The sequence below is a fragment of the Trichosurus vulpecula genome, chromosome 3 (genome assembly GCF_011100635.1).
Source record: "Trichosurus vulpecula isolate mTriVul1 chromosome 3, mTriVul1.pri, whole genome shotgun sequence".
Classification (NCBI taxonomy): Eukaryota; Metazoa; Chordata; class Mammalia; order Diprotodontia; family Phalangeridae; genus Trichosurus; species Trichosurus vulpecula.
Genome location: NC_050575.1, coordinates 22157926 through 22176317, shown reverse-complemented (window position 1 = coordinate 22176317; position 18392 = coordinate 22157926). Strand labels below are relative to the sequence as shown.

The following is an 18392-nucleotide window of genomic DNA, read 5'->3' as shown; positions in this document are numbered from 1 at the left end:
GTATTGTGGGCACCTACCCGCCCCAAGAACTGGTAGTTAAACATTTACCAATGCACCCGTCTCCATGTAATGTGGAGATCACATGGCTTTCTCTGAGCGGTTGGGTCCATATAGGGAGAATTATTTTCAGAACATAAGAGCCTTAGGAACACGCACCTGTGCTGGGAGAGACCCTTGACCTGCCCTGTCCAATCAAAAGGAGTGGGAAGAGAGAAGGTAAAAGGAGGGAGAAGGGAGGTGGGGGAAGGGAGAGGAAGAAAAAAGGAAAGGAAGAGAAACGGAGGCATAAAGGGAAAGGAGATGATGGAAAAGGAAATATGGAAGAGGTATGCAGAGAGAGAGAGAAGGGACAGGGAGAAAGGAAAGAGGGGAGAGAAATCATAAAATTTGGGGCTAGATGGGACCTTAAAATAATCTAATTCAACCCCCTCATTTTATTGATTAGAAACCCGAGCCCTAGAGAGGGAGAAGGGAGGGGAAAAGGCAGAGAGGAAAAGAGAGAAGGGAGCAGAGGAGAGAAACCACAGACCCCCATCTCAGGCATGCCAGACACAGTCCTGCTGGCCAGGAAGTTCTTCCAGACTGATGGCGTATGGAGACTGCCAGTCCCGCTCAAAGATACTCTTCAGGTTGTCCTGAATGGTGGGTGCTGGGTGGTGGGGATCAGAGGTACTTTGGTTGATGACCAGCCCCACACCAGCTGTGTTGGTGAAATAATCCTCAGACCAGTTGGATGTTCCTATGGGAGGAAGTGCATCTAGCATTATTCATATAGCACTCAAAGACATGATCAGTTCTCCATCAACCACCAATGGTGCAGCATAGCAATGACCACGATAGGTGTTTTGTTGGTACCTCAAGCTCAACAGGCCCCAAACCAAACTCATCATCTTTTCTCCCAAACCCACTGCTTTTCTCAATTTCTTGATATCTACTATGAGCACCACCATTCCCAGCTTTCTTCATTCTTAACTCTTCTCTTCTTCCCTTCCTCCCACATCCAAGCAGATGCCAAGTCCTGTTGCTTCTACCTCCAGAACATGGCTTATATTTGCCCTCTTCCCTCCATGGGCAGGGATACTGCTGCAGTCCTGGGCCTCACCTTATCTAGCCTATTATGATAGCTTCCTAACTGTTCCCTCTGCCTGGCCTTGTCCCTTCTCCAATCCATCCTTCACAGACTACCAAAATTCCTAATGCACACTTCCAGCCATCACTTCCCAATCTTCAAGAGTTTTCTATTGCTTTTAGAATAAAATACAAGTTCCTTACACTGACATTCAAGGCCTCCACAATCTAGCTCCACACTGCATCTCCAGACTTATTTACTTCTACCTCCCTTCCTCTGACTTTTTTGTACCAGCCATAATATTGTGTCCTCTAGCTGCGCTCATCGTGCCCTATTCCACCTCTGAGAATTCATGCAGGCCATTATTCAGGCCTGAAACATACTTCCTCCTCTCCATTAGCTGACTTTTTTTTTTCCTTCAAGACCCAGCTTAGGGTCCACCCCACCCCTCTCCATGAAGCCTTCTCTGATCCCCCTGCTTCAGCTAAAAGGAATTTCTTTCTCCTCAAATCTTCCTAAAGCCCATTGCCTGGATTACCCCTTTCCTTCTGTCATCTTCTAGCTTGTACCGTACTTATCTGTGGCAGCTAACTGGCTCAGTGTGGGGCAGGTAGGTGGCACAGTGAATAGAGCTCCAGCCCTGGCGTCAGGAGGACCAGAGTTCAAATGTGGCCTCAGACACTTACTAGCTATGTGACCCTGGGCAAGTCACTTACTCCAACTCAGTTTCTCCTCTGTAAAATGAGCTGGAGAAGGAAATGACCAGCCACCCCAGCATCTTTGCTGAGAAAACCCCAAATTATGGAGAGTTGGACACGACTTAAACGACTCAACGACAATACTTAGTTACAAGTGACCCTGGGTAAGTCCTTTAACTTCTGTTTGCCTCAGTTTCCTCATGTGTAAAATGGGGAGCATAATGGCACCTGTCTCTCAGGGGCGTTGTAAAGATCAAACAAGAGAGTGATTGTAAAGCACAGTAAGTACTATATAGATGTTAGCTATTATTATCATGTCATATCCCTCCCTTCCATTGGAGTGTCAGCTCCTGGAGGACAGGGACCACGTTCTTCATTTTTGTATCCTTTTTGCCCTTTGGCAATGGCTGGCCCCTAACGAGTATTAAATTGATTAAATGGTCTTAAGTAATAGATAATGCAGGTGACACAGGAGGTGTGGGCCAAGTGTTTCTTGATCGATCGGCCCTCTAGAACTCGGAGGCATTCGGCCTTTCCATTCGGCATGGGAATTCCCAGGGGACGATGGAGGTGCTGAGGAGCGAGAGGGATGAGGTATCCTGGGCCCAGCTAAAATCTCTGGTGCCCATCTGTATCCAGAAGGGCGTGGGGGTTCTGAGAATGAGAGTGGCCGTAGAACATCCAACCTGAAAGGCCTTGAGGGAGGGATCATCTGGGCCAATTCCTTCCCTCTGTAGAAAAAGAAGCTGCTTTCCCCCAGCTTTGTTTGGGGTTCTTTCTTTCCCAGCACAGTTGAAGTTGGGCACGGTAGGGGGGTGTGGTGGAAAGAATACTGCACGCTGAAGAAGGAAGGAAACAAACGTTTATGAAGTGCCTACTAGGTGCCAGGCACTGTGCAAAGTGCTCTACAGATACGATCCCATTGGATTCTCACAGCAGCCCTGAGAAACAGGTGCTTTTATTATCCCCATCTCATAGTCGAGGGAACTGAAGCAGACCAAGGTTAACGAGGCACCTTGCCCAGGGTCACACGGCTAGGAAGTGTCTGAGGCAAGATTTGAACTCAGGTTTTCCCAGCTCCAGAGCCCGTGCTTTCTCCGTTATGTCACCTAGTTGCCTCCTAGGCATTAGACCGATGTTCCACTCCCATTCTGAGACTTAATAGCTGTGGGATCATGAGTGAATCATTCCCCCTCTCCTATGCCTCAGGACCACCTACTTCACAGGATTGATTTCCTGCTTTGCAGACTTTAAAGGCCATATGATGTGACGTTATTTTCATCCTTGTGATCCCTGTGACCACAATAACAAAGCAGCATGGGAGAGAAGCATGAACACTGGTTCTGGAGTCAAAGGACTTGGGTTCAAATCCTACCTCTGATCCTTACTATCCATATAACCTCACCTAAATTCCTTGGGCCTCAGTTTCCTTTTCTGTAAAGTGAAAGGGTTGGATTTTCAGCCCTAGATCCATGGCCTTTTGAACTCCCATTTCTCTAGCACCTTATGGCTCGCCAAGTGCCTTCCTTATAATAATCCCAAGAAGAGGAATTTTATTATCCCCATTTTTAGGTGAGGAAACTGAGGCCCAGAGAGGTGAAATGACTTGGCCGGGGACACACAGCTAGTTAGCTAGGGTCTAATAAGTATTGAGTCCAGGGTTCAAACCCAGTTTCCTCCTCGCTTCCCCTACTGCCAATTTCATATCCTCTTTCTTCTGTCATTGTTCTGCTGTCGGGTTCATTCATCTTCTCCAGGTCTTTGTTTCCGTCCTCCACGGACCTCCCGGTCACTCGCCTCCCTCCCCATCTCCCATGACCTCTTTCTCCCATCGGCCTTGGCCAGGCACAGAGCGACCACACCTCTGTCTTCCCTTTCCCCTCACCTCACCCAGACTTGTGCCAGGTTTCAGAATCCCTACTTGCAGCTCTGCCATAGGAAGACTGGTTGGAGGAATTGGGAATGTTTAGTCTGGATAAGGGGAGACTTGGGAACAACGTGAGAGCTGACCGATAGGTTTTCTTCATGTTGAAGAGGAACTGGGCAGAGAGATCGGTTTCAACGCAACACGAAGAAAACCACCCCAATTATCAGCTGTCTAAAAGTGGTGTGAGTAAACAGTGAGTCTTCAGTCACTGGATCCTGTACATCCCTCTGCCTGGGATGGTGGAGAGGGGATTCCCATCAGGGTCAGGATTCTGGACTGGAACTGAGAGAACTGGATGCCACTGAGGTCCTTTTCAGCTGTGGGATGCCCCAAGCATAGCGAGCCAGGCCAGCCCCGGGCCTGGGCATTTCAGGATTAGGGTGAGGGTGATATTCTCATGGGTCTAAGCAGCTTTGTCCTTCCTTGTGATCTCAGGGCCACCCAGATAAGCCCACCCTGAGCAGGTAGTCCAGACCCCACCCTGCCTGCTTCCCTCCCCCCTTCACCGCCCTCCGCTGAGTGGAGCACTCTTACCCACGTATGCCTTCTTCTCTGTGACCGCGTACTTGCTGTGACTCACTCTGCTGTAAGGGATGTTGGAGTGATTTCCCACCGGGATGATGAATATTTTCTTCAAGGAAACAGAGATAAATAGACTGTCACAGAGCTGGGCAGCAGACTCGGGAGGAGGGGCCCTACTAATGGCAACCATAGGATCGTAGACTTAGGACCCTAAGGCATCATAGAAACCATCAAGTCCAGCTCCATCACTGTACCGAGGGGGATACTGAGGCCCAGAGAGACTGGGTGATTTACCTAAAGCCTCACAACTAGTCAGGGGCAAAGCTGGGATTTCTGTTCTGAGCCTAGAGCCTAGAGCTTTCCCCCGCTGCAGCAACCTCACATGGAAGATGCTAGCTAGCAGCTAACTTCTCTAAAACACCCACCAACCCACCCTCCAGCTTCCTGGGACCGTGAAAAGAGGTCTGGACTTAGAGTAAGGAGACCTGGGATTTGAATCCCAGCTCTGCCACTTCCAAGCTATGAGACAGTTAATTTCTCTTCTCTGGGCCTCAGTTTCCCTATCTATAAAATGGATATTACCATATCTGCCTTGCCTCCCTTCCTGGACTGTTGTGAGGACTGAATGGGAACAGGTGAAGTACCACACAGGTGTACTATTATTACTACTACTGGCTAATATTTATATAGTGCCTACTATGTGTCAGGCACTGTGCTAAATGCTTTACAGAAATCATCTTATTTGATCCTCACACCTTCCCTGGGAGGTAATTGCTATTATGATCCCTATTTTGTAGATGAGGAAACTGAGGCAAACGGAAGTCAAATGACTTGCCCAGGGTCACACAGCTAGTAAGTGTCTGAGGGTGAATTTGATCTCAGGTCTTCCTGACTGTAGGCCCAGTACTCTATCCACTATGGTCTAAGTTTATTGAATTTTATCAATATTATTGTTTCATAACAGATACATTTATAATTTAATACTTTAATATTAGAGACATACATATTAAGTGCTTGATCCTTCTGTTGATACTGTAAGCTCTATGAGGACAAGACCTAGAGCTTAGCTAAACTTGTCATCTCCTTAAGAACTGAGTAAGGGACTGCGCACAGTAGGCCTTCAGTAAGAGTTGATTTATGATGAAGCTCTTAGGCTTGAAAGTGTCGTTTCAGCTCCCTAAGCATATAATTTAATAATGATGCTTTACATTCCTAGTACACCTTAAAGTTTACATGCCACTTTCCTTGCAAAAACCCAATGAAATGAGTCATCTAACTCTGATTATCCATGATTTACAAATGAAGGCACCGAACCTCAGAGAGATGAAGTGTTTTACCTAAGCTCATACAACCAATAAGTATTCAAGTCAACTGCAAGTCATGGCCTCATTTCCCTGATCTCATGGTCCTCTTCGAGAATGAAGGATAAACACAACACCATAATTGGAGCCAGGATTCAACTCAAGGTCTATCTATCTGGTACATTGCGTCTCTACCCAGATGGTCTCAGAGGGCAGAGAGTCAATGGAACTGGGGGCTAGGCCTCAGTTTCCCCTGCTGTATAAAATGAGGGGGTTGGACTAGCTAGTCCACAAGGTTTTTCCCAAACCTAGGATCCACCAGTCAATATGAGACTCTGAGCAGTCAGTTGTCACTCACCACATCTATGGTAACATTGGTCTGAGGGTTAGTGAGAGCCTGTAGGGACCTCAGGTATGGGAACATGGAGGGGTCTGAGTTCTTCCCGCAGCTGATAAGGAGATGGATGAGCACATGCCGGTCGAAGGCCGCCTCCCTCAGAGCGTTGTCGATGACTGGCCAGTACCTGGGGGACAGGAGGAGAAATCACTATTCTGCAACATCTCTCACATTCGTTCCCTTTTCTTTGGTCCCTGAGATTTTGGTCTTTGGTCCCAGACTCTCCTACTCTGGGGCCTCATCACCTCTCACTTCAACGATTGTAATATGCTCTTAGCTGAACCCCTGATTTGCTCCCTCTCCTCTCTCCAATCCCTCCAGGACACGCTAACCCAGCCGCCTTCCTAATGTACCACTAGGTCCTACTCATTCTTCTAGTCATAAACCTTCAGTGGCTCCCCACTTCCTATACAATAAAGAATAAATCCTGATACCAGTATTTAGTCTAGCCTCAACCCACTTTTCTAGGTCTTATCTCACACTATTCCCTTTCATATACTTTGTCTTTACTGTTGTTCAGTTGTTTCAGTCATAGCCAACACTTTGTGACCCTATTTTGGGGTTTTCTTGGCAAAGATAGTAGAGTAGTTTCCATTTCCTTCTCTGGCTCATTTTACAGATGAGGAAACTGAGGCAAAGAGGGTTAAGTAAGTCACCCAGCTAGTAAGTGTCGGAGGCCAGATTTGAACTCAGGAAGATTCATCTTCCTCGCTCCAGGCCTTGTATTCTGTGCGCTATGGCGCCACCTAGTGGCCCCCCATATACTTTATGAAACAGCTCATCTGAAACTCCATCCTTCTATTCTCATCCTTCTCCCTCTTGTCTCTATGGCTTTCCTCATACTGGTCCTCAGACAAGAATGGACTCCCTCCTTCCTCATCTTTCTCTTTTGAAATCCCTCCTTTGTTCAGGGTCCAGCTCAGGTGCCATGTCCTCCAAGAAGCCTTCTCTGACACAAGACCCTCTCATCTGCACATGCAGGTGAAAAAGAGTCTTTCCCCGCTCGAATTCCTCGCAGCACTTTTCCTGGATTGTGTCCCATTCTCCCTTGTTTCAGTTACCTGTGTACGTGCTTTATTGCCTCTGGTGGATCGTAAGCTCTTACAAGGCGTATGGGTGCCGTCTTTTTTCATCATGGAATCCTCTGAACACAACAAAGGACCTTAAACATAACAGGTGCCTGATAAAAACTTGTTGAGTTATTAAGGACAGAATCTGGGACGGTGTAACAGTGCAAAGAACACTGGCTTCCGAGTCAGAAGACCTGAGCTCAAATACTACCTCTGTCACTTTGGGCCTCAGTTTCTTCATCGATAAAATGAGATCAGATTAGATGACCTTCAAAGTTCCTTCCAACTCTAAATCTACGATACTATGAGCTAATGACCCATTCCAAGTCTAAACCTGCCCCCTTGTCAGAATGGGCAAGCCTTGGGGGTGTGTAACCACCCTGATCTTACCCCACTCAGCCTGCTGGGGTAGAGGGCTTTGCCGGGGACCACGGGGAGCAATTCCAGCCACAGCAGAAACTCTGCTCTTTGGGCCTTGGGGTCTCAGAAGAGAGGCTGTGGATGGTGGCTTGCTGGTCATCCACACTAGGAGATTTGCAAGCTGCAGGAGGCCCTTCGAGGAAAACCATTCCAGTGACATGTGGATCCCCCTGAACATACGAAGACAAGGCTGAGCATTTGGTATCCACTGTTTCCTTTCTTATGGGATGGATGGTCCCACAAAGGGTCAGAGAGGTCGTCTGGTCCAACTTACTCATTTTATATATGAGAAAACTGAGACGAGAGGTAGGAAGCAGGTGTGTGGGACTGCTGCTAAAGTTACCAGGGGAGGGGCTGATGGTGATGAGCGCTCTCGAATAGGCTGGGAGATGTATAGCAAGGTTCGCCTGATCCTTCAGACCACTGTATGTGCTCAGACAAAATCAATAAAGCCTGTTTCTTTCAATTCACTCCTTCATTCAAGAACCCTGAAGAACTGAGTCTATATCCCTCAGCCTGGCATCCAAGGCAGTCCACCTGTAATCCCAAACATCCTTTCCAACCTTAGCACCCATGTACCCCAAACTATAGGCAGCTAGGTGGCTCAGCGGATAGAGCACTGACCCTGGAGTCAAGAGGACCTGAGTTCAAATGTGGCCTCAGACACTTACTAGCTGTGTGACCCTGGGCAAGTCACTTAACACTATTTATCTCAGTTTCCTCATCTGTGAAATGAGCTGGAGAATGAAACAGCAAATCACTTCAGGATCTTTCCCAAGAAGACCCCAAATGGGGTCACAAAGAGTCTGAAACAACTGAACAACAACCGACCCTAAACTACAGTCAGGAAGTTTTTACTATCTCCTGATTATTCCTTATACTTTTCTGCCTCCATTCCTCTGCTTCTACTATTCTAAATTCCTGTGATTTCTTCTACTTTGTCCCAGCTATGTGAATCCCACCCGTCTTTCTAGGCTGAGTTCCAATCCTGCCTCCTCCAGGAAGTCTGCCTTGATCTCCCCACCCTGCACCAAGATCTCCTGTCTCTGACTTCCCCCAGCAAGGTAGGGCAGCCAAGTGAGATAGCATAGAGGGCCAGACTTGGAGTCAAATTCTTCCTCAGATGCTTCCTAGTTGTGTGATCCTGGGCAAGTCACTCAACCTCCCCAATTGTTCGATGGGGATAACAGCACCTACTTTCCCAGGTTGCTGAGAGGGTCAAATAACATGATACACTTAAAGTGTTTTGGGTACTTTAGTGCCCAGTGCCTGATATTACTGACTTTAAGTGGGCAAGTCTGGTACTGCCCACCAGACCATGAGCTTCTCAAAGGCAAAACCTGCCTTTGTCCTCCTCAGTCTTCATACAGATCAGAATCTCCCTGAGGTCAGTCCCTGTGCAGAGCAGCATCTCTGCCTCTCCAAGGCTGTGAACTTCATCCTGCTTCCCCCATCAATTAAGGGTAACCCTGAAAGATGATCATCTGTACCTGATTGGGTGTTGGAAACGGCTGGTGGGGAAATATTCCATTACTGAAGCATAGAGGAAGTCCTCAGCACCCCGAATCACACTTAGCAGGGCTTCTAGGTCCTTGGACCGACCTCTGGGGCACAATGCAGGTGGTGAGGCCTGAACAGCAGAGAGAAGGTGCAAATGAGGGCCTCCTGCCCTCCTGGAATCCATGGAAATGTTTACGTCCCAAGAGTCTCTGCTATAGGGAGGCTTAACCTTTATTGTGTGCAGGACCTCTGTGCTGGTTTGGTGAAACCCCATGCACCCCTACCCAGAATAATACTTTAAAATGCATCAGACTCAAAATCTTACGGAAGTAAATGTTGAAAACTAAAAATAAATTAATTAAGAGAATAAAAAATAATTTCTGCTCTAGTCATAGATAGTATTAATTGTCTGGCACTGATGAGAGAGGATAGCCTTGAATATGTGGACAGAGGAGGGGATCTGTGATACCCTGAGGTGGTGGCTGGTCAGTCTCAGGGCTGAAAGTTTCCATGTTGCACAGGTTCTTAGATTAATCTTCCCAAATCCTACGTCTATCATGTTTCTCTGCTCCTTGGAAACCTTCCATGGCTTCCTATGGCTATTCAAAGGTTTAGATCAAAAAGGAACAAAGATTTAGAGCTAATCCTTAGAGATCATTTAGTCCAACTCCTACCCAAGGCCCATTTTACATATGTGGTATATGAGGACCAAAGCTGGTAGGTAAGTAGCTTGACAAAGGTCAAGACCCTCTGTGACATGGTTTCAATTGACCCTTCCAGATCGATATCACATGGCTTTTCCTCATCTACCTTACTTGTCACACAAACTGGCAGACACAATTGCCCATGCATGATTCTCACTTTTCTGATTCCTTACCATTCCTTGCATAGTCTTCCATTCCTTGAAAGCTGTCCATTTCCTTCAACATTGCTGCCTTTACAAATCTTCCCCTTAAAGGTCAAACTCTAATGTTGTCTTTCCAGCGAACCCTCTCTGACCCCTCAGAGAGACGTGGCCTCTAACCCTCCCCTTAACCCCACAGCCCTTTGTCTGGGGCTCATACACAAATCCTCCATGGATGCGCCTGAGCTCCATGATTAGATTGTGACATAAAGACATAAGGACAGGGACTGGATTATTCTGTTCTAGCAGTAAGGGCACAGAATTTGGAATCAAGGGACCTGGGTGAGCATCCTAGCTCTGCTTCTTACTCCCTGTGGAAATTTGAGAAGGCCACTTCGCTGCTTGGCCAGACCCAAAGAGTCATCATTAATGGACCAATGCCACGTCTGAAGTAGACGTCTAGTGGAATGCCCCAGGATCTGGGCTTGGCCCCTTCCTGTTTAACAATTTTGACAGTGACTTGAATTAAAGCACAGAGGGTGTGCTCATCAGATTTCTAGACGACACAGAGCTAAGAGGCAAAGCTAACACTCCGAATGATAGAATCTAAGATCTCAATTAGACTGAATTGAACTGGGTAAAATCTAATAGCAATCACAGTAATATTAGTTCATATTTATATAGTACTTTAAGATTTTCAATGCATAATAATGTAAACTTGGATTCAGAAAATCAGCGTCATGAGCAAAGTTCGAGCAGCCTGAAAGATCAAATGTGAGTCAGGGATGGCCCCCAAATGAGATCTTAAATGGCATTAAGATAGGCCCAGTGCCCAGGATTAGGAATGGAATAGTCTTTCTCTACACTGCCTTGGTCGAGCCACATCTGCGTTCAGTTCTGGATGTCACATTTTAAGAAAGATATTCATAAACTGGCTAGCGTCCGGGGAAGATGACCAAGATGGTGGTGGACCTCCAGAGAATGTGTCGTGAGGTTTGGCTGAAGGAGCTGGGGAGTTTAGTCTGGAGAAAGGAAGACATCACAGGGGCATGATAGTCATCTTCAAAGATGTCAGATGGAAGAGAGACTAGGCTTGCTCGTTGTGGCCACAGGGCTTAGAGTGGGAACGATGGATAGAATTGCAATAAAGCAAAGAGAGAATCTTGACATGAAGAAAAATTTCTAATAAGCACACAGTGGCTGGCACATAATAAATACTGAATAAATGCTTATTTTGGTCCAATTATTGGTCCAATAGTGGAATTACACAAAATATCTATGATTGGTCACGATTGTTCTGTCATGCATGTCTATATCACAAAACACTCCATGCCTTGGCTTGGTAACACCTCGGTATTTTATCTGGCTGTCTCCCAGGCCTGGAATGCTCTCCTTCCCCATTGCTTCCTACTGACCTCCCTGACTTCCTTTAAGTCCCAACTAAAATCTCACTTTCTACTGGAAGCCTTTCCCAGGCCCTCTCAATTCTACTGCCTTCCTTCTCTTATTTACTTCCTATTTACTATATATGTGTATATACTATTTACTCTATATAATCCTGTTTACTATAAATATATTTGCATATATAAATTACGTATATAAATGTTTATTATTATAATTTATATATTATAGATTACAATATATTTTATATTTTTATTATATTATTTATTATATATTTGTATATTATATACAATATATTTATATAATAATATATTATATATTTAATTATATATTTATATGTTTACTATTCTATTTCATTGGATTCCAATGGAATATTGTTCCATTATCTATGTTTACTTCCTGTTGTATATTTACATATTTATATATAATTTTTATATATAAATATATAGATATATTTATTTCCTGAGATAGATATAGATCTATAAATCTCTGTCTACACACACATACACATTCACACACACACACACACACACACACACACACACACACACTACCACCCTGAGAGTTGGCGGATTCCCTTCACTATTAGCCTCCAAGGTCAAATCCAAGGCTGAATGATCACTTGTTGGCAATGCTATAGGGAAGATTCTCAGTCAGATGAGGGTTGCCCCATATAGCTTCTGGTATTCCTTTCAACTTTGAGAGTCTGTGGCTTAACCTCTCTGGCCCTCAGATTGCTCCTCTGAAAAGTGAGAGGGTTTGACTAGAAGACAGATGAGGCCTTTCCTTGCAGTTGATAGTCCTATGACCATTGACGTGCCAGCCCAAGGCTCTGCCTGCCATACCTGTTCAGCTGGGCCTTGTGAGGGGCAGTCAGATGGCAAGCAGAGAAGGCAAAAGCCTAAGAGGAAATGACCTTTTTCTAACTGAGTCCTGCAGATTCCCACTTACAGACAAATAGGCAGTAGTGACCATCCCATCAAGTGTGTCCTGCAGGGGATGACGCCAATTGATGTTTGTGGAGTAGTTCTGGGGCCAGTGTTTGGGGATGGTGGCCCCGGGGACCCCCAGGACCCAATATGTCTGGAATGTCTTCTCAAGGTCATATGCGAGAGAGCTGCAGTTATAGATAATAACTCCAACTTCCTTCACCTGCAGAAATGGGAGAGAGAGAGAGAGAGAGAGAGAGAGAGAGAGAGAGAGAGAGAGAGAGAGAGAGAGGAAGCATCCAGAGAACCTGGAGCTTCTGGTCCAGGACAATATCTGGTCCTGTGCAGAAACCCAACCAAGCCTTCAAGGCCCAGCTGCAATCCCCCTCCCCTGGGAAGCCTTTTTTTAAAATCCCCTGTCCCACAGTGACCTTGCCTCTCTCTTCCAGAGTGTTCACAGAACTTAGTGCCTGAACCTTAGCTTATCCTAGATTAGCCAAGATTCTCTTTTTGGCCCAGAATGGGGGATCGCTGTGGGCATCTAGTCTGGGGAAGGATCTGGGCTCACAGGATGAACGCAGCAAGGTATAATCCCACATGTAAAGATTCTGAGTCCCTAACTTGACAAAAGAATTATTTTCAAATTATTTTAAGGCTTACAAAATGCTTTCTTCACAATATTTCTATTTATTTGTCATTGCTGTTCAGTCGGGTCTGACTCTTCATGACCCCACTTGGGGTTTTTTTGGCAGAGATACTGGAGTGATTTGCCATTTCCTTCTCCAGCTCATTTTACAGATGAGGAAACTGAGGCAAACAGGGTTAAATTACTTGCCCAGGTTCACCCAGCTAGTGTCTGAGATTTGTATTTTAACTCAGGACCTAGGCCCAGCACTCTATTCACTGCGCCACCTAGTGGCCTCTATAGGTAGTGCAAAGATTATTTCTCCCATTTTATAGAACAGGCTGATGATTACAGAAGCAGTGTCATCTGAACCAGCTTTTGATGAGGATGAGGATGATGTCCACTCTTTCAAACTGACTCTCCTTGCGGGGCTCCTTGAAAGAGTGAGCTTCCCACCTCATTTAATGTCAGATTCAACTGGCAAAAATTTGACCACAATTTTATGGTAGAAAGAGGCAGGATTTGGAGTCTGAAAACCTGACGCAGAGTCCTGGATAGGCCATTTAGTATATATCTATTGCCTTGGGCACTCTCCTTCCACAAATCTCAGTAACTGTAAAATGAGCATTAGGCTATTTTCTTTCTAAAGTCGCTTCTAAGTCTGAATCACATAAAAAGTTTCCAGGAGCACAGCTATTGAATACTTCTCATCTACAGAGGGTATGTATGGGGAAGGCCCCACCTGAGCCCCAGCTCTCCCTTCTCTTCTCTCTCTTTTCCCTCCGACTCCTAATGAAGTTTGCAGTGGATAACAAATCACCTGAGTCAGGGACCGCCAGTCCATGTTGGCACTGCCCAGGTACACATGCTTCATGTCCACAATCCAGAATTTGGAGTGCAGGACACCGTGAGTCAAGTGCTTCATTGGGACCTTCCTCACTTGTGCTCCTATTAGAGAATGTAGAGGGCATGGTGAGGCTCCCCCTGACACACTCAAATCCCTCCCTTAACATAGAGGCAGACCCCAAATATTAATGGAACTGAGTGTTCAGAAGCATTCGTATTGATTTTCCTGAAGGTAGGAATAAATATATCTGAAATCTGAATTCAAATCCAAATCTGAATGACTTTGGGAATTGTAGGCCAGAGAAACATCATTCTCTCTTTATCCTGAGAAAGACTGGGACTGCAAGCTCTGAGCTGGTGGGCTGAGCTTAGGTTATAATGGGAGTTCTTACTTAGTCCACAGAAGGAGATACGGGGTGAGATGAGGGGAAGAGATGGCATCCAAAGCAGCAACTGCTTTTGGCCTACGATGAGGTCCAAGGCTGACAAAAACCAGGGCCATGGAAATGTAAGAAAATGCTTCTGCCCCTTCCAGAATTCTCACGGGGATCTTGACCCCGGTGCCTGGTTCATGACGCCTTGTAAAAATGCAAAAAGTCAAACCAGATCCAATATGCTGGGAAGGAACTTTAGAGATTACTGAGTCCAACCCCCTCATTTTAGATTTGGGAAAATCCAGAGCACCCAGTCAGTTAATGGCAAAGCCTGGGCTTAGATAAAGTTGTCCCGGCTGCCATCCTCATTCTCTCTCAGCCTGCCACATGGGAGCAGATTTGCAACAGTTTAAGGTACCCACCCATCCTTGAGGCAGCTGTCTTTTAACAGGGTATATTGGAGGACCAAAAAAATCCTTCCAGATCAAAAAAGAGAATATCCTAAAGGTGAAATTCCAGGCACTGTGATCCAGGTCAGTGGAAAAAGGACCTTTGGAACAGGAACCTTGCTCACACCCTTCCCATCCACGCATGGGCCCAATGTATGGAATCCCTCTGCTTCTGTCTATGCTTAAGGTCAGCCCTGCAACCTGCTATGATATTATTCCACTCCAAGAGAATGACAACATAAAACATTGTAAAACAGAGGCTGAGAAATGGAATTCAAGTCTCCCAGTGGTATTTTATGCTGGATAGGGTAGAGTTCATAGAAGCTGGTCTTTTCCCCTCTCTATTCTCCTTCTCTCCATATATCAAGACAAGCCTCTTGGAGGAGGTGGCATTTCCTGAGGAGTCCCCTGAATGCAGTAGGAGGAGGGCTTAACTCTAGTTCAGTGAGGTTGTCAGGGGCTGAGGAAAGCTGCTCGGGCCTCTACCTTTGCCGATGAGGACCACCAGGTCAGTAGAATTCGCAGCCAAGGTTGGGTCACTTGTTGCAATGGTCAGAGAGACGTTCTGGGCCAGTAGAGTCTCCAGCTTCCCCAACAATTCTTCCCCCTGCAGAGAAGAGCCCAAGTGTAAGCAGGAGGGAGTGGTGACTTACTTACCAATCTCGGACACCTCGGTAGAGGGAAGCCAGCCAGGCAGCCTTAGACCACCCAAGATCAGAGCTCAAAATGCCTTCTATTTTCTTCTTCCCTTATTAAAATACTACGCAGCCTCAGATCTCTTGACAAGCAACAAAAGTTTCCCCCAGGAACCTCTTATGAGACATACTTTTGGTCACTTGGTTATAATTGACTGAGTACTTTGTTATGTTGTAGAAATGTAATGAATAATGAGTTTACAAATCACCTTGATGTATTTGAACTCCCTTATTATCCAAGAGAGGCTGAGATAACCTGGAAATCAAAATCAGCCAATCAGGAGGCAGAATGAGTGTTGCTTGAGTTTGACATACCAGTGATCCTTTGCAGTGTCCACTGGGTGAATCCAGAACACCTCTGCTGTGCCAGCAACCACAGGGCCAGCTCAAACTGGTTCATGCCGGCCCCAAATGGACAGAACTTGCTCAAACATCCTGGTTCTGGGTACTCTGTATCCTTCCCATTCTCCTGCCTCTCTTTGTGTAAAAACATATAAACCACTCTCTAGACCCCCAGTCTCTGGAGCTGTTTCCCATGCATGCATGTGCACTTGCCCAATAAATGCTTCTGGGAGCAGACACGTGAGCTGTAGCATCTGTTCCCTCTGTTCAGGGGGACGCCATACCCCAACTAATCAAATTGACAATTAATCAATATAGACCCGGCTAAGGGATATTCTGCCATGTCAATATCATCTTCAAAAGCCAGTCTGCAAGGCCCCTGAAGGCAGGGGCTGCCCCTTTTCCTCCTTTATCTCCCCCACACTAGGAATTCCTGGAGGCAAAGACCGGATTTGTCCTTACTTGGTATTACAGCAGCAGAGCTGGCCATATGCGGACTCAGTATGATTGGATTGGACCGAGTTTAAATGAAGCTGGAAGGATAAGGGATGGGATGAGACAGAAGATTCCAAAGAGTCTTCAAGAGAACAGGAACCGTGTACAATGGTTGGATTCAACATCCTGGTAGCCATGACTGATTCTTAGACATGGACAGCTCCTATATACTTAATAGCCAACAGCTACAAGGTATTCAGAGGCAGTGATGCCAATTCTGATCAACAGCCTCCGAATGGGGAAGGGCTGGGTTCCCATTCCACCCCTGATGTTTGCTGTGACCACGTCGCATAATCTTATTAACCTTCATTTTCTTCTCCTATACAATTTGGTCTAAAAATGTCTGTATCTACCTTGTGGGTAAGAGACAAATGAGATAACGTATGCTAACGTGCTTTGCCAATCTACATAAATGACAACCATTATTATGATTCCACAACCTTCCCTCCCAGCCAACCTTTCCTTTTTCTGGAGTTAGGAAGTAGGTTCAAGGGAAGGACCCCAAAGATGATGTCCAGGGTATTCTTCCTTCCAATGTGTGGCCCGCTCAGTCTGCTGGTGCACGTACCGGTTGGGAAGAAGAATCGTTGACACCAATGTCAGACCCTGTGAGGGACCAGTAGTAAGAAGCAATGTGGACACTCTTCTGAGCAGAATCCAAGAGCCCCATCCAAGACTGGATCAGGGGCTGGGCTGCTGAGCGGGCAGATATGTAGGGCAGGTCCTGAGGAATACTCTCCACAAGGACAAACCTGTAACAGGAAGAGCCCAGGTTGGATTAAACCCTTGGCCCACATCCCCAGGTTTTATCCCAGGACATACAGGAGTACCCCAGTGGGTCTATTGAGCTTCATATCTATTGTCTCCCAAGCCCAGAATCACTAGGGTAACATGAGAGCCACAGTGTCCAGAATGAGGGAGATGACAGAACCACTTCTTCTTCCTTGATCAGACCCCATCTAGAGCATTGTGTACAATTAAGTGGACCAAATTTTAGAAGAGACATTGATAGGTTGCCCGCCAGAGGAGGAGAGCCAATATGGGGAGAGACTTCGACCAAGATTCAAGGAACTGTGTATTCTACCCTGGGCAAGAGAAGACTTAGGGGGAGGCATGGTCATTATCTTCAAGTGTTTGAAGGTCCATCATGGAGAAAATGAAATTAGACTTCTCCTTGGGCGAAACTAAGAAAAAGCTTCAAGGAAGTAGATTTTAACTCTATGTAAAAAAAGACATTCTAACAATTAGAGCTGTTCCAAAATGGAAAAGGCTGGCTGGGGAGACATCATGGTAAAGCATAAAGAGGAATAGATGTGGACTCAGAGGACCTGGGTTCCAGTCTCAGCTCTGCTCCTTACTATCTCTATGACACTGGACAAGTCCGAAATGAGGAGGTAAGAATTGACGAGCTTCAAAGTCCTGTACAATTCAAAATCCCATGAGCCTTTGAGGATGTGAGACTGCCAAGATCCCATGAGGTTTCTGGATTCTGAGATTCTAGGATCCTTGCCTGGAGAAAGGGAACAGACTCCAAGGGGATCGAAGGTGGGATTTTAGGTAATGAGGCAGATGGGGGGAGGTGCATGTGTTTGAAGCCAAGAGGTATGGACATGGACCTTCCCAACTCCTCCCATTTCAAACCAGGAATCTGGCCTGGTTTCCTTTGTGGTGATTGGGGGAAGTCATCAAACCCAAACTTTTGCCTTCCTGTTGAGATTCCTTGGGTAGAAGAGTAGTATAATGGAAAAAATGCTGGGCTGAGAATCAGCAGAGATCTGGATTCAAATTCTGCCTCTGACATTTAGTAGTTTTGTGACCATGGGCAAGTCCTTTATCTTCCCAGTGCCTTTACGGTGGGGATAATAATGTTAAATAAATAATTGCTAGGGTTGTTGTGATGATCAAATGAGTCAGTGTCAGTAAAGGGCTTTGTAAACATTAAATTTTTAAATAAATGTCTGCTATTAGCACCTACTTGCATGAGTCATTGTAGCTCCAGGCCTCCTCTTCTACTTCTTCCTCCTCCAGCTCTCCTCCGTTTGGCCAGCCCTCCTCATTGCCCCATGGTCCATAGATCAGAACCTCTTCCTTTTCTACATCCAAATTCGGGACCGGAGGGAGAATGACAGGCCTTAGGAAGTGCATGAAGACTATAGCCAGGAGCCAAACCAAGGTCAGTGCCCCTATAATCTGGACCTAGGTAAAAGTTCAGAAATCGGGAAGGGGGTGGAAGAGAAGGGGAGATACAAAGAAAATAACAGAGAAACCAGAAGTTAGAGAATGATCTGATAAGTCCTTCATACTGAGGTGTCAACGACTGATAACTGTTTGAAGTATTCCTTGATTTGCCCTTTGAAGGGACAGAAAGTCTGAAGCCAAAGGTCTGAGGCTTTAAGGCCAGAATTTAGAGCATCATAAATTAAGGACTTTTGAGGTCATTTAGCCCAACTCCAGGTCATCTAACTCAACTCATTTTGCAGATGAGGAA

At 45.9% G+C, this 18392-nt stretch overlaps 1 protein-coding gene across 1 annotated transcript in view; it reads right to left on the bottom strand.

Moving 5' to 3' along the window:
* Positions 1 to 6: 6 nt before the first annotated feature.
* Positions 7 to 18392, bottom strand: part of PLD4 (phospholipase D family member 4) — a 31763-nt gene continuing 13377 nt past the window's right edge. Inside the window, exons 2-10 of the mRNA XM_036752989.1 lie at positions 17880 to 18100; positions 16473 to 16656; positions 14859 to 14979; positions 13524 to 13651; positions 12101 to 12301; positions 8895 to 9034; positions 5876 to 6041; positions 4229 to 4325; positions 7 to 739 (exon numbers count right to left, since the gene is read on the bottom strand). Of these exons, the coding sequence (XP_036608884.1) occupies positions 537 to 739; positions 4229 to 4325; positions 5876 to 6041; positions 8895 to 9034; positions 12101 to 12301; positions 13524 to 13651; positions 14859 to 14979; positions 16473 to 16656; positions 17880 to 18100 (1461 nt within the window). The 3' untranslated portion in view covers positions 7 to 536. The remainder of the gene's footprint in view (positions 740 to 4228; positions 4326 to 5875; positions 6042 to 8894; positions 9035 to 12100; positions 12302 to 13523; positions 13652 to 14858; positions 14980 to 16472; positions 16657 to 17879; positions 18101 to 18392) is intronic.